This window comes from Oncorhynchus nerka, linkage group LG22 (genome assembly GCF_034236695.1).
Source record: "Oncorhynchus nerka isolate Pitt River linkage group LG22, Oner_Uvic_2.0, whole genome shotgun sequence".
Lineage (NCBI taxonomy): Eukaryota > Metazoa > Chordata > Actinopteri > Salmoniformes > Salmonidae > Oncorhynchus > Oncorhynchus nerka.
This window is the reverse complement of record NC_088417.1, coordinates 45,049,279-45,066,467: the sequence shown is the minus strand read 5'-3', so window position 1 is coordinate 45,066,467 and position 17,189 is coordinate 45,049,279. Positions and strand designations below refer to the sequence as shown.

Genomic DNA, 17,189 nt, shown 5'->3' with positions numbered 1-17,189 from the left:
TTATGTTGATATATTGAAGCAACATCTCAAGACATCCGTCAGGAAGTTAAAGCTTGGTCGCAAATGGGTCTTCCAAATGGATAATGACCCCAAGCATACTTCCAAAGTTGTGGCAAAATGGCTTAAGGACAACAAAGTCAAGGTATTGGAGTGGCCATCACAAAGCCCTGACCTCAATCCTATAGAAAATGTGTGGGCAGAACTGAAAAATTGTGTGCGAGCAAGGCCTACAAACCTGACTCAGTTACACCAGCTTTGTCAGGAGGAATGGGCCAAATTTCATCCAACTTATTGTGGGAAGCTTGTGGAAGGCTACCCGAAACGTTTGACCCAAGTTAAACAATTTAAAGGCAATGCTACCAAATACTAATTGAGTGTATGTAAACTTCTGACCCCACTGGGAATGTGATGAATGAAATAAAAGCTTAAATAAATCACTCTCTCTACTATTATTCTGACATTTCACATTCTTAAAATAAAGTGGTGATCCTAACAGACCGAATACAGGGAATTTCTACTAGGATTAAATGTCAGGAATTGTGAAAAACAGAGTTTAAATGTATTTGGCTGAGACGCATGTAAACTTCCGACTTCAACTGTGTCACTGATAATCAGTGGTTCTACATGTCACTAAACTACTACAATAATTTCCATACTGGTACAGCAATTATGTCTGTTTAGACTGGCATCTAACACTGTCAGGTCCCTAATGCCTTAGTCCTACTTGTCTTACACTGGCACAATATTACTTATTTACTTACTCTTAACACCTCTAAGCAACAAGGAGGGACTTCTTTTGTCAGAATACCTCCTACTGGCACCTAGTGACAGCTAGATTTGACACATTTGTGTTATCACATGGATTTCATGCTATTTTCTGTTGAGCAATGTTGCACATCTTTCTGTATATGACAGCCTACTGACTCCTGATTGTTATAGCTCTGTTATAGTCATGTTTTGGTACTGAATAAGCAGGTTTGAGATTACTGGGCACCATATCCACACTAAGTATACAAAACAAACACTTTCCATGACAGACTGACCAGGTGAAAACTATTGATTTCACCTGTTAAATCCCTTTTCAATCAGTGTAGATGAAGGGGATATCTAAGCCTTGAGTCAATTGAGATTGAATGGCACGCATACACAATCCGAAGGTGAATGGGCAAGACAAATGTTTAAGTGCCTTTGAACGGGGTATGGTAGTAGGTGCCAGGCGCACTGGTTTGAGTGTGTCGAGAACTGCAACGCTGCTGGGTTTCTCACACTCAACAGTTTCCCGTGTGTATCATGGTCCACCACCAAAAGGACATCCAGCCAACTTGACACTCCTGTGGGAAGCAATGGAGTCAACATGGGCCAGCATTCCTGTGGAACACTTTCGAGACCTTGTACACAGTGTATATAACCACATTATAAACTGGGTGGTTCAAGCCCTGAATGCTGATTGGCTGACAGCCATGATATATCAGACCGTATTCCACTGGTATGACAAAACATTACTTTTTACTGTTCGAATTACATTGGTAACCAGTTTATAATAGCAATAAGGCACCTCGGGTATGTGGTATATGGCCAAATTACTATGGATAAGGGCTGTATCCAGGCACTCCGCGTTGCGTGATGCATAAGGACTGCCCATAGCCATGGTATATTGGCAATATACCACACCCCTTCGGGCCTTATTGCTTAATTATAGATGTATTTGTATGACAATGGGAGAACAGGTTATTCCATGACACCCACCCAAACAGAATTCCAAAACAGGGAGAACTTAACTTTGCTTCAGTGACTTTGACATATTCAAATGTTAATGAATAATGCATGAACATTCCTTACTTTAGGAATTCAAGTGAAAACACTCAGAGTCTATTTGATTTAATGCAAGCACTGTTGGGTTCCCCGTGGGACGGAACGTCAACCACCAACCTCAGCCACTCGTCATCCTCACATCCCCTGTCGCCCGGGCGATGAGCACTCTACATGCACGTGCCAAAGAGTCCAAAGTGGAGACAGACTAGGAGAGCGGAGAGGCAGACAACAATTGGAGGGTCATTTGGAGGAGGAAATCTTTAGAGCTTTACAGGGAGAGGAATGCTGCTTTCACATCTCACCCCAAACAAATCCATAAAACATGTCAGATACAATTTTCAGAATGGGAATGCACACAGATGACAAGCCAACAACACACCACAATGACTACTGAATTATGCATACGGTTATTAAGAAGTCAAAGAATAAGAGTTCATGTGATGTGAGAGACGGACATTATACTTAATTCAAGGTAACGTCTTGAATAATACGGCATGCACAAGACGTCGGCTGGGAAAGCCTCAAGATAACATCAAATGGGCCAGAATGAAGATAAAACCATGTAAGTCAATAAGCATCTCCGTCACCAAAGGTAAACTATCTGACAAAAGATTATTCATCGATGATGAACCAATACCAACGGTGTCTGAGCAGCCCATCAAAATCTTTGGAAGATGGTATGATGCAAGCCTCAAGGCAGGAGACCATCAGAGGCCTCGAGAGCATTGACGGATCCATGCTTCCTGGTAAGCTGAAGCTTTGGTGCCTGCAGTTTGGACTGTTACCCCGTCTGATGTGGCTGCTAACTGTGTACGACAGTGCCCTCACAAAGGTTGAGAAGATGGGGAGGATGAATTGCTCCTACACGAGGAAATAGTTAGGAGCTCCACAATCCAATTTGTAAGTCGCTCTGGATAAGAGCGTCTGCTAAATGACTTAAATGTAATGTAAATGTAATGCCTCAGCAACATTGGCCTCTGTGGAAAATGAGTCCTTGAGCTGCTTCTCTCTGGTCTGGCAGAGTTCAAATGCACTAAAGGAAGACTAGAGATGACACTGACCGTCTCGGAAAACAGCATCGAGAGATGCTTCACCAACCTTGTCAACGGGACAGAAGTGGATTCCAAGGGAAGCAGTTCAACAAGCAAAAGCAGCCCTCTGACACGGGGACATCGTAGGGAAAGTGCAACAGAGAAGTGGAGGCTTCGGTCTCAGAGAAAGTCGGCCCTAATGGCACAAGGCAACACCTCCAGAGAGGCGGAAGCTAGTTAAGGATGAAGTGCGCCGTCAGGAATAAGCAGCAAGGTGTGCCAATGCTTTCTCACAAGCAGGGGCAGTGGATCAGGTGGGAGAACATGGAGGGCATAATCCTTGTCAGATCTGTCACGTTCTGACCTTTATTTCCTTTGTTTTGTATTTATTTAGTATGGTCAGGGCGTGAGTTGGGTGGGCAGTCTATGTTTGATTTTCTATGATTTGGGATTTCTATGTTTCGGCCTAGTATGGTTCTCAATCAGAGGCAGGTGTCATTAGTTGTCTCTGATTGAGCATCATACTTAGGTAGCCTGGGTTGCACTGTTTGTTTGTGGGTGATTGTCTATGTTAGTGGCTTGTGTCAGCACAGGTCTCATTTGTAGCTTCACGGTCGTCATTGGTTTATTGTTTTTGTTACTCTTTTGTATAGTGTTGCAGTGTTCAGTGTCCTCTTTATTAAAATTCACTATGAACACATACCACGCCGCATTTTGGTCCTCTGATCCTTCTCGCCTCTCCTCTTCAGATGAAGAGGAGGAAGACCGTAACAAGATCGACATAATGTGCTTCCGTCACCCCAAAATCCCAACCAGTGGTTGGGTGAAGATCCATCATGCCCCCCCGTTTTCAACACCAACAACCCTCAGACACATCCTGACTGGAAGCAAAGTGAACCTCTCCCAAGAAAGGTACACCTGGAGGCACAGTAAAGCACTGAAGTGCCTGGCAGCATTTTTTTGATTTTACCTTTATTTAACTAGGCAAGTCAGTTAAGAAACAATTCTTATTTTACAATTGCCGGCCTACCCCAGCCAAACCCTCCCCTAACCTGGACGACGCTGGGCCAATTGTGCTCCCCATATGACCCTGTGCAACGAAAAGCATTTGTCCATAGTAGGCAAAAACAAAGGAAGCTCTCTCCAAGGACAAAGGCTGGACAGCTCAATGTGGCCCGAGACTGGAAAATCTGTCAGATTCATCAGGCATACAGTGGCAAGAAAAAGTATGTGAAACCTTCGGAATTACCTGGATTTCTGCATAAATTGGTTATAAATTGTGATTTTCTCTTCATCTAATTCACAACAACAACTGTTTATTAACAGTGAGAATCGCAGAATGGTGAACTTAACTAAACGCCTGATGTTTATTAACAGTGAGAATCGCAATGGTGAACTTAACTAAACGACGGAGAGTTTTGACTGTGTGATATTAGATTGCTGCTTGTGTAAATATTTTCTGTCTGGATTTTAATGATTTGTATTATAAATTGTGATTTTCTCTTCATCTAAGTCACAACAATAGACAAACACTGTGCTTAAACTAATAACACTCAAGTGATTGTATTTTTCTTGAATACACCATTTAAACATTCACAGTGTAGGTTGGAAAAAGTATGTGAACCCCTAGGCGAATGACTTCTCCAAAAGCTAATTGGAGTCAGGAGTCAGCTAACCTGGAGTCCGATCAATGAGACGAGATTGGAGATGTTGGTTAGAGCTGCCCTGCGTATATAAAAAAACACTCACAAAATTTGAGTTTGCTATTCACAAGAAGCATTTTCTGATGTGAACCATACCTCGAACAAAAGAGATCTCAGAAGACCTAATATGAAGAATTGTAGACTTGTATAAAGCTGGAAAGGGTTACAAAATGATCTCTAAAAGTCCGTCCACATTAAGACAAATTGTCTATAAATGGAGAAAGTTCAGCACTGTTGCTATTCTCCCTAGGAGTGGCTGTCCTGCAAAGATGAGTGCAAGAGCACACTGTAGAAGGCTCAATGAGGTTAAGAAGAATCCTGGAGTGTCAGCTAAAGACTTACAGAAATCTCTGGGCTATCTGTCCACCTATTGAAGCTCAACAGAAGTTGGGTGATGCAACAGGACAATGACCCAAAACACATAAGTAAATCAACAACAGAATGGCTTCAACAGAGGAAAATATGCCTTCTGGAGTGGCCAAGTCAGAGTTTTGACCTCAACCTGATTGAGATGCTGTGACATGATCTCAAGAGAGCGGTTCACACCAGACATCCCCAAAATATTGAAACAGTGTTGTAAAGAGGAATGGTTCAAAATTCCTCCTGACTGTTGTGCAGGTCTGTTCCACAACTACAGAAAATGTTTGGTTGAGGTTATTGCTGCCAAAGGAGGGTCAACCAGTTATTAAATCCAAGGGTTCGCATACTTTTTCTACCCAGCACTGTGATTGTTTACACGGTGTTAAATAAAGACATGAAAATGTATAATTGTTTGTGTGTTATTAGTTTAAGCACATTGTGTTTGTCTCTTGTAGTGACTTTGATGAAGATCAGATCAAATTTTATGACAAATTTATGCAGAAATCCAGGTAATTCCAAAGGGTTCACATACTTTTTCCTGCCACTGTAACGTCTACCCACCTAAGACCAGACCTGGTACCATGGTCCAACTCTCTGCATGCTGTCTACTTAGTGGAGTTAACAGTGCCTTGGGAGGATAATATGGACGAGGTATACGAGAGGAAGAGGCTGCAGTATGCTAAGCTTGCAGCAGATGCAGAACAGGGAGACTAGACTGGAAAGTGAGGCTTTGCCCAGTGGAGGTTGTCTGTTGTGGATTTGTGGCAACATCTACCACCAGGTTGCTGAAGGACCTTGGTTTCCACGGCCCAGCCTTACGCCAAGCCATCAAGTCAACGTCAGAGGCTGCTGAAAGGGATAGCCAGTGGCTCTGGCTGAAGAGAAAATACCCCAGCTGGGTCCCAAAGTAAGCGGGAAGGAGACTGGGTAGGTATAGAGGGGGGTGGTTCTGGGACGCCAGAATTCACTGTTGAACCCCAATGAAATATCTTCCCTATTCCCATCCCCGTCTCAACAACATCAAGCAAGTTTTAGGATAGTGTTCTTTTGACACAATGGATTTATAACACAATGTCCTGTGTATTCAGAACTCATCTCTGAACATCTTTGCACCTCAGCTTGACAATGATACAAGTATAAAGGGGAGTTCGAGGAGTCTGACTTCCCTTAAAGTAGGCCTACTGTATACAAAAAGAGTATGTACCCTGCCAAGGTGCTCTCTCTCTCTCTCTCTCTCTCTCTCTCTCTCTCTCTCTCTCTCTCTCTCTCTCTCTCTCTCTCTCTCTCTCTCTCTCTCTCTCTCTCTCTCTCTCTCTCAACAGGTCCTTGTGAGAAAAGACCTTGCCTGTTTTAATCTCTATAATGAATAAGAACATGCCAATGTGGTAATGGATGCCTGCCACTGTGCTGCTGAATTATTCACTGTCTGGGGAACCGGAGGAAAGGTGGCTCGGATCAGATGGAAGCACTGTGTCACTGGCCTGCCTGGCTCTTCTTTCTACTGCTGGGAGAGACAGTCAGCCTGCCACATGAGATATAATGCACTAAGAACAGGTGTTCACCTGGATGGGGGATAGAGAGCAGAGCAAGGTCCTGCCCAGCCAACATTGCTGTTGTGTGTAGGTGCCTTATGTATCTACAAGATCCAGTAATCAGATTTAGCCAATGTAGATAATCATGAACTGACACTATCCCAATGCAATGAAGAGGATTAAGACCAGACATATCTGTAAATAACAAGTGTGTGTCCTATTGGATGATCAGCATAAAAGTTATCACTATTTGGGTCAGTCCTGATTAAACTACAATACTTTTGGCTTTAGCCTGTTGGCTATCTGGGAAATACAGGTAGCTGCCAAAATAAAGGCAACACCAGTAAATTAGGTATACAAGTATACTGAAAGCAGGTGCTTCCACACAGGTGTGGTTCCTGAGTTAATTTAAAGGGATACTTCAGTATTTTGGCAATGTCCTTATCTACATCCCAGAGTCAGATGAACTTGTGGATATCAATTGTATGTCTCTATGTCGAGTATGAAGGAAGTTAGGTGTAGTTTCGCAAGCCAAAGCAAAGTAGCTTTAGCACAATGACTGGAAGTCCATGGGTATCTGCTAGCATGCAGATAAACATAGACTTCCAGTCATTGAACTAACGCTAGTTAGCATTGCACTAGCACTAGTTAGCAACTTCCTTCAAACCCCACACAGAGACATAAAAATGGTATCCACGAGTTCATCTGACTGCAGGGAAGTAGATAAAGAGCCTCTTTGCCAAAATCCAGAAGTATCCCTTTAATTAACTCAGGAACCACACCTGTGTGGAAGCACCTGCTTTCAGTATACTTGTATACCTAATTTACTGGTGTTGCCTTTATTTTGGCAGCTACCTGTAGTAGCAATTAACTTTAACAATTAATAGCCTAATTCTGATATTTTTTTCACTCATTGGTTTTTTGACCAATCAGATCAGCTCTGAAAAAGCGCTGAGGTAAAAAGATCTAACGTGTCAAAAGATCAATTAGTGGAAAAAAATATTAGAATTGGGCCTTTGCCTTTGGAAACTCAGCCAAATGAGCATAATGGGTTTAAAGTGTGTGTGTGTCTCACCAGATCTCAACCTAATTGAAGACATATGGGAGATTATTTTCCCCCAACAAACACCAAATGATGGTATTTCTCATGGAAGAATGATGTTACATCCCTCTAATAGAGTTCCAGACACTTGTAAAAGCTATGCCAAGGCACTCTGAAGCTGTTCTGGTGGGTCGTGGTGACCCAACGCCCTATTAACACACTTTATGTTGGTGTTTATTTTACTTTTGGCAGTTACCTGTATGAGCAAATAGGAGAGGGATGTAGTTTCAGAATAATTGTTAAAGTAACTGGCCCCTTGAAAATCAAACTTTAAACTTTATATTCGGTTAACTCATATCCAAATAATGTCGTTAACATCAATTTACCAGCTGTTGCTTGAGAGATAGCCATGGGATTTATACATAAACCAAATCATATTTCCAAGCGAAATAGATTGCTCTTTCGTTTTTGAAAAAGTATGTAGTGTGAAGTACAATTGTTCTTCATCTATAATTAGAAAGTTTGATCAATGAAGAAAAGTTTGACAATGTTTTGATGTATTTCTGTTTCTTTTAATGTTTTGAAAAAGGTTTAGTACATAAATTGCATTTTGCACAGTCTCAGATTCTCAGCATAAATTGATTGGGTAAGGGAATTGTTAGTCTATTTGTGTTGGCTATTTCATCTACACACTTCAAAATGTATTTTTTTTTACACAACTTGTGTGGTATTAATTTGCCTCACCCTCCGATTGTTGAAGAGTGGATGGGGCAGGTAGCCCTAGCGTTTAAGAGCGTTGGGCTAGTAACTGAAAGGTCACTGGTTCGAATCCCGGAACCCACTAGATGAAACGTATGTCGATGTGCCCATGAGCAAGGCACTTAACTCTAATTGCTCCATGGTCGCGGTCAACAATTGTTGAGCCCTGTCCGTGACCTCACTCTCAATGGAAGGGGGATATGCAACAACAACAAAAACGAATTTACAATGTAAGCGTGTGGAATATGTGAACGCCCATGTTCCCTCATTTAACTGTGGGAATCACGAGACGCCAAGACTGGTGCTGAAGCTAACCACTCTCCTGTTTTATCATTGATGCAAAGAGAGAAGAAACATGACCAAATTAAGAAAAATAGACTGCCTATATTCTCTGTGTTCATTACATTAAGCCTGGAACCACAAGTTAATGTAGACAGACAGAGGCCTAGATACAGTAAGGTATTGAGATTATTGAAATGACGTCTGCGCCCAGTGGGACATGCCTAATAGGCCCAAACGTTTTGTTTCATGGGCCATTTAATTGCGTTCACTTCCAAGCGCGCATCACGCTTGCGCACAGTACCTAGGCCATTCCCATGATTTGTAACTTGTAAGTTGAGTAAAGGGGCAGGTGGGGGGAGAGAGAGAGAGACAAATCGGGAGGTTCTGCCAATTGAAATAGCTCAGTAACAGCAGCGAGCCAGAGAACCGAGCCTGCCTCTATGTCAGGGCCACTTACCTGCAAGGTGCGCAACGAAGATGATGACCATGAACGGCAAGCAGCATTTCTCTATGCACCCGGTGCTGCAGGAGCCCAAATACTCTGGCCTGCACGCGAGTTCGGAAGGCATGCGCAGGGTGTGTCTGCCTGCCCCGCAGGTATGTTAGTCATTTATTTGGGACACAAATGTATAATAAAAAATAGACATTTAAAAGGTTTTAAGTGGATCAGAATGACTTTATTATCCACTACCGTCCTTGTTCTTTCTCTCTCCCTCACAACCCCTCCCTCTCTCTCATCCACATGTCTATTTAAGCAAAGCTGCTACTTTCATATTAATTTTTATGACCTGTGCTTTGAAGAGGGTTCTCCCTGTTCCTGAAATGTTTTTTAATCCTGAGTTGACAGAATTCCCCACTGACTTCAATATGCGCACTCTTGCTTGCAGCTTCAGGGCAATATATTCGGTTGCTTTGATGAGAGTCCACTGGCACGCGCGGAAGCTCTGGCGGCTGCTGACATTGTCTCTCACGGCAAGAGTCACACTTTCAAGCCTGACGTGACTTACCATACCATGAGTAGTGTCCCCTGCAACCCCAACTCCTCTACGGTGCCCATCACCCACTCCACCACCCTGACCCCTCACCACCACCACCACCACCACCTCAACCAGAGCTTGGAGGGGGATCTCCTGGATCACATCTCGTCCAGTCTCTCTGTGAGCGGGATGGGGGCTCCGGATTCCTCTATGATGGCCACTCAAGCCCACCAGCACCACCTCCAGACCATGGGTCATCTTCACCAAGCTATGGGCATTGGTCATCCGCACTCCTTGTCTGTGCACAACGGAATGTCGTGTGTCAACGACGTGGAGTCGGATCCTAGGGAGCTGGAAGCCTTCGCTGAGCGGTTCAAACAACGGAGGATAAAGCTCGGGGTGACCCAGGCGGACGTTGGCTCAGCTCTCGCCAACCTGAAGATACCTGGGGTGGGCTCTCTCAGCCAGAGCACTATCTGCCGGTTCGAATCCCTCACCCTCTCTCACAATAATATGATTGCGCTAAAACCTGTCCTCCAAGCCTGGCTCGAGGAGGCTGAGGCTGCTTACCGGGAGAAAAACAGCAAGCCAGACCTTTTCAATGGCAACGAACGCAAACGAAAACGCACGTCGATAGCCGCACCTGAGAAACGATCTTTGGAGGCATATTTTGCTATCCAGCCCCGTCCCTCTTCGGAAAAAATTGCTGCAATTGCTGAAAAACTGGACCTTAAAAAGAACGTGGTTCGTGTGTGGTTTTGCAACCAACGGCAAAAACAGAAAAGGATGAAATATTCTGCTGTGCATTAGTTCAAATAATGCCTAAAATACGACATTTTGAAGAGATAACGGGGATCTATCAACATCTCATGCCTGACTGGAATTTACTACTGAGACTCTATAGGATTTATTTACATTTCAATTATTTCGTTCACTTTTTTTGTCCTGTTGTTTAGTTTGGAATTAAACGTATCGTGCTAAAGGTCTCTTGGAGGAAATGTTCGTTGTTGATTTTATGACTGCCTATGACACCTCTTCAATCACAGAACTAAACTATAGGGCCTAACAAATAGAGGGAGAAAATGACTTCTCTCTCGTGTGATATGTCCTGTTGAATGCTCATAAAACATGTTAGTTGTTTGGACAATTTAATCAATTACACTAACCATTTTGACGTTTAGGATTCATATTTAAGATGGAATGAATGTGTGTTCACTGCATAGGGGTAACACAACCACCAAAAAAATGCTAATAAATGTGCTCTCTTTGTGAACTAGCTGAACTTTATTTACCGTTATGTGTAAACGAGGCAAATACTATTCACATTATTTATGACGCAACACGAGTTGATTTTTTTAATAGGCTAATTTTAAATAAGGCATGTCAAACCGGCATATTTTGTCATGGACTATTTTGATGTGAAAAATGTAAAACAGTTTGGAGTATCACTGAAATACTATGAGTATTTTTCTTCACTCTTGGATTTCACTTGACAAAATGAGTGAAGTTCAAACTTCATTAATAAATCATTGAATATTTTCTCAAATTCCATTGAATCAGCAATTTATTATTTCGATAAAATTTTGCATGATTATTTTGTGTTTTAGTCAACTGTAGAGAATTAGACATTTGCAGGCTATTACCACTATTACAACAGGCTATTACCAATTTAAAAACATTTCGGTTGAGCTTAAAGTAATTTGGCCATTTGTGTGAGGTTATGATAGTATTGTATTTAACTATCTATTTTGTTTCTCGGGTTGGACTAGGGGAGTATTAACTCAGGGTTTGTTCCTGGTCTGAATAAATCCTGCCTCAAGATTACAGGCGATACAATCATTGTAAAACCATGAGTTTCACAGAGAACATGACTTGTTTCAATTAGGAATTCCCAATTCTCTGCTGCGATTAAAAACGATTCATATAACACATAAATATGATTGAAAAAAGTACATATTTCATTGCTGAATGATAAACCAAAGTCAAACACAATGCAACAATTGTATGCACATATAATTTATGTTTTCCTTTCATTGACGCACTGTTACCAGGACATTGGTCCGAATTAGATTGGTTAATAATTAATGCCCTTGTGTCACTGGGTTATATCGTGGGGTTTGAAATTATTAAGTAATGATGATGCAATATTAATTATATATTGGTATAAAACGAAGCTTGGAGCTGTGTGGAGGGCTGACAGTGTATGGGAGCTCGTGACTCGAGGGATAGAGGGGACTCTCACAATGCCAGGTAAGGATTTGAAGATTTCAATGTATCTTTTAAACCAGTACGAAGGTCAAGAGAATTTTCCACGGTTTTTATCTGTGTTTCGTTCCCCCTGCCCCTTTATATTCTGAGTTTTTGTACTCAAGTTAAATATATTATTATACTAATAACAATACAATAGGAGTTTGAAATAGTATGTGAAACTACTATTATTGTTTGAACTTGTAATAATACCAACTCACTTCATTACATTTGTCTTTATTCTCTTCCTGATGAATAAGTGCAGTTGTATGAGTCATTTAGTATTGGATACTTTTTCTGTAAAAGTGGAACAGCAGGTCGAGACTTTAAATAAAATCATTATTTGATTCAATTTGTGTAAATTCGATGTATATATTAATTTGAAGTAAAAACAAAAATAACATATTGTTAAATATACTGTAAATTATTCACTAGAACCTGAAGTTACAGGCCACACACGGTATTCTCCCAAGTGTAATAGGCTCTCTGGATATTTTAGCCAGAGGATCAATATTTTGCATTTGAAAATAAAATCAGTGGATTTGTAATGTTCTCTTTGATCTTAAAATGTGATTAATTGCTTAGGCAATGCGTAACTTATTTTAATAAAGGATCATTTGAAGGAGGGGCAAAAGCAACATAATAGATCGTCTACTTGCTCATGAGGATAACCTAATGGACATTTTCTCTCTTGTTCTGTGTCTTGGGAACATGTGATATGTGGCTGCAGCTTATTAATCCTGGTTTTAAATCAGGATAAATAAGCTTCACCATGAAATGAAATGCTTATATTGTTCAATCTAACTGTTTTGTTATAATTGTTTTCATGTGTTTCTGTTTTATTTTTTACAAACTTTAAAGAATTTCAGAATATATTTCATCTTCCAATGTCTGAAGACTTACCATATTAATGTTAAAGAAATGACTTGGAGAGGAAGGTTAAATATTTTTTGGGCTAGGAAGCGTGTGTAAATTATTGATCGCTGTAATACCCCTATTGATATCATAAACCTCTTGCAATGAGGTAAATTGAGCTGAAGGTTAGCAAAGACAGGGAGCATGTGGCGAGTGAGGCCCGTTCTATTATTCATTCCCAGTTGGAAAGTATTGCAATTTCTCATGCAATAATTGAGCTGCATTACCCCCGCATATTTATTTATTAAACATTCCTATGTGCATTTTCACTTCAGATCAATTGCAAATTTGCTGCGAAATATAACTTAAATAAGACTCTGAAATCTTAAGAGTATTTTTCAAGTCAAGGAACAATATTTTTTTATGAAAAATGTAAGGTATTGCATAATTCACTTTTATAACTTTAGAACTTCATAAGTTGACTTATAAATATATATTTGGACCACATCAATTGAATCATCACATATTACATTTTGATGTGGTGGGTGGTGGGCTTGTTATGTCTGCATTTGTGGGTGTGAGTGAGTGAGTGTTTGAGAGAAAGAGAGACGGGGGGAGAGAGAGAGTTAAGCTTGCTTGGGATGTTTTCATGGACTGGTGAGAGACGGTGCTCGACAGAATGGGGATGAGAGCACTGTTTAATTGCGGCAGACGGACTCCCGGACGGTGTTCTGCACTGCACACCCCTCCTCTCCCTCTTAGCCTACCCTGGTTGGTTAAGTCTTCGGCAGTCCCAGTGAGGAGAGCGAGTGGGGTAGGTAGGGGCGATGGCAGAATCGAGACACCGCCATCTCAATTATTTATAAAGTGCCAGTAGCAACAAATGAGAATGTGACTCGTTTGGAGGCAGACAGCTACCTCTGTGCATTTTATTAGCCTTCTCCTACTTTTATCACATGCCAAGCCATTCCAGGAATCAGCCCACAGCTCTTCCCCAGCATGTCATCGACTCATCCAGAGGGATTCTGTTACTAGGAAACACGAGGCTGCCCTTCAAATGTGAACTTCGTGCGTCCTCTATTCCTTCCATGTCCTCTCTCTCTCTACCCCCACTTTTCTTTGACTTGCCTTTTCCCTCAGCCTGGGTTTTTCACGAACCTTTCTCTCTGGTGAATGCATATTATTGAGATGTTTCAACAAAGGTGACAAAGGTGTGTATGTATGACCGTGGATGCTTGCCATGGCCACTGTATCATTTACCAACCTTATCAAAAACAATCCTTCCCACCTTGGCTACCATCATATCCGTGTACATTCCTACATATTGTACAGTACTAACCAGTTGCATAGAGTACATATGACACCCAGGCGGGGATTGTTTTTGTCACTTTTAGACTCTCTACATGTGAGGAACCTTGTTACATAACTATTTCAGAGGTTGTTCTACTGGGAAATAAATTGTAAAAAAATTCCATTCAATCTATATTTGGGTATTTGTTTCATTAGTCCACTGTTGATACAGTCCCAAACTGTTTTGCATGTCAGCAATCAAGTTTTCAAGATATAGAACTTTCAAAACACAGAAAGTGTCACAGTATGATGCATTTTGCATCATATGATGTCTTTTTTTTAAGCACACTGAAATATTAACTGGGCTACATGGAACCTCTTCCTCTCTCTTAAGACTAAACAATACAGCTAGCTGCCCAGAATTGTCTCTCTCCATAGGCTCTTGAATGACCTCTACATTATGCATGGTGCAGTGGTTATATCAGTCAATTTATCCCCTGACCTCCCACACGGATACTCTGTTCTTCATTTCAGCACCAGCACAACAGAGACTCACAACAGTCCAGACTAAAATCTATGGTTACCCTTGGACCGAACACCTAAATTCTACAATTTGACAGTATGCAAATGTTTGCTGCTGCATGTGTGCAATTCGCTATCTGTAGTTACCATCACCGTTTGGATACAATTTGTTACTAGGGAAAACACAGTACTGAAAATACACATTTAAATCTGTTCTTATAGCTCACATGAAACGATAAATATGTGCAAAGCCAAGAGCATAAGTATATTTTCTTTCTCTTTTTGTAGTTTTGTTTTTACAGTCAAGTGTATGAAACAATGCTCGAATGTCTTCTTTCACTGTGCCACCCAATTTAAACAGTCAGAGGAGAGGGGGCTTCTGGGAGGACATATAGCCTGGGATGCCACCTGCTTAATTCACCGCCTCCAATAACAGTATTATACACCGCATGCATAATTTAACAGCGCTCCATTATAAAAGTGCCCTGAGAAATGAGATTAACCCACTCAGAAATAACTCACACTGGCGTGATTTCCTCAGAAAAGCACTTGAAAGAGCTCATGAAAGCAGAAACCAGATGAACACATCTCTTCACAGTCTTTAGAAATCTTATCCAAAAAGTGAACCGAGAGAGGGAGAAAGGTAAGAAGCTTTCAAAATAGCACGGCCATCTTGTCACGCCTCTACTTCTCCAAGTCGATCACATTAGATGGGTTCACTTTGTGACCTGTGGAGTTTGACAGTAAGGTCTTGTGACAACAGGCGCCCATAGAAAGAGTACAAACCAAAGCACTAGAGTGGGCTGCAGGCACATTATTGTCAGGAGTTCATACTGTCACTCTCCATGGACTGACTTTTGAAGAGACATGAAAACAGTGCGAGTCCATAGAGGGGCCCCGGGTTATCCTACAGCAGATGCAGTCATTGGTCCCCTGCTCCCCAGGCCTGAAGGCTGCCCTGGGGCTAAACTCCCCAAAGCACAAGATGAAAAACCCTGCCAATGAATCAGGGTGAGGCGTACAAATAGCTACTATTCCTGAGCTCATTTATGTGGGGCTTTTATATGTGGTTCTACCTGCACAGATCAGATTCGATCTGGGAAGCCTGTGTGATCAAATTGAACCGAAGGGCAGATTCCATAGCCTCTGGGCACCAGCTCATTACTGTTTTATTAGGGATTCCCTGTGGGATTGTGATCCTAACTGTACTATAGAAAGATAGATAGGGAGAGGGAAACCTTCCTTCATATTCGGTTAACACCTTATTTGGATAGTTCATCTGTAGATGTTGTAAAGCTACAACTACATTCAGCTGCGGGCCAATTTTTTCTTGAGCGGATGGTCAGGGGGCCGGAAAACAATTACAGATAATTTCTAGACTGCAAATTGACCGCAAGAAGCCCAAACAGATAACATTGGACTAAAACATAATTTTAAACCTTGCTTAAATTTGTATTAGATCACATCTCTATTATGTGTGGGAATACTTTGTAACAGATTTCCAAAATTAAAATATATCGGAGTGGATTTTCTGGTGTTTTTAGTCTTTTATGTCCAAAAATAAATATATTTTAAAATAATCTTTGTTTTCTTGCTCAATTTCTTTTGGGGGGCCAAATAAAATCACCTGCGGGTAAATTGGCCGGCAGTTGGGGATCACTGCTCTACAGACTATCAGTAACATTTCAACTATCTACTAACCATAACCTTAACGCTTACCCTTATTCTAAACCTAACCCTAGCAAGCAGTTGCTTGTCAACAGTTTGTTGATAGTGTGACCATCAGTAGAGCATTTACAGACGGACTATCCAGACTATCCAAATAAAGTGTGACCTCTGCAGCTAAGCCAAAGAGGTTTCCTTGAGACATACAAATAAGGGCAGGCAAGGATGCGCAACACTCCAGAATATATCAAACTAAATGTAGCTCACCCATGTTTACCTTTAACAAATGATGAAATATTAAGCAAAGCTGAATAATTCAGTATCTCCAAGAATAGTCATATTCTCTCTGCCTCAATGAGTTCATAGGTCAGTGAGAAGCACCACCAGCAGGCCGCAGTGTTGCACTGTAAAACGTGGCAGTGACAACAGAGGGAGGAAGCTGTTGGTTTTATTTATATTTATACTGAACAAAAATATAAAACACAACATATAACAATGTCAAAGACAATGTCAAAGATTTCACTGAGTTTCATATGAGGAAATCAGTCAATTTAAATTCATTAGGCCCTAATCTATGGATTTCACATGATTGGGAATACAGATATGCATCGGTTGGTCACAAATACCTTTTAAAAATGTAGGAGCGGAGCAGAAAACCAGTTAGTATCTAGTGTGACCACCATTTGCCTCATGCAGCACGACACATAAGTTGATCAGGCTGTTGTTTGTGGTCTGTGGAATGTTGTCCCACTCTTCAATGGCCGTGCGAAGTTGCTGGATATAGGCGCAAACTGGAACACGCTGTCGTACATGACGATCCAGAGCATCCCACACATGCTCAACGGGTGACATGTCTGGTGAGTATGTAGGCCATGGACGAACTGGGACATTTTCAGCTTCCAAGAATTGTGTACAGATCATGCTGAAACATGTGATGGCAGAGGATAAATTGCACGACAATGGGTCTCAGGATCTGTCACGGTATCTCTGTGCTTTATCAAGTGCAATTGTGTTCGTTGTCTGTAGCTTATGCCTGCCCATACCATAACCCCACCGCCACTATTGGGCATGCTGTTCACAACGTTGACATCAGCAATCCGTTTGCACACGCA

General features: G+C 41.5%; 1 protein-coding gene across 1 annotated transcript; it reads left to right on the top strand.

Moving 5' to 3' along the window:
• The first annotated feature begins 8,881 nt into the window (after positions 1-8,881).
• Positions 8,882-15,937, top strand: LOC115104621 (POU domain, class 4, transcription factor 3-like). The gene is made up of 2 exons (XM_029625979.2): positions 8,882-9,118; positions 9,409-15,937. The coding sequence occupies exons 1-2, from the start codon at positions 8,999-9,001 to the stop codon at positions 10,306-10,308; spliced, it is 1,020 nt and encodes a 339-aa protein (XP_029481839.1). The 5' UTR covers positions 8,882-8,998; the 3' UTR covers positions 10,309-15,937.
• The last annotated feature ends 1,252 nt before the right edge of the window (positions 15,938-17,189 follow it).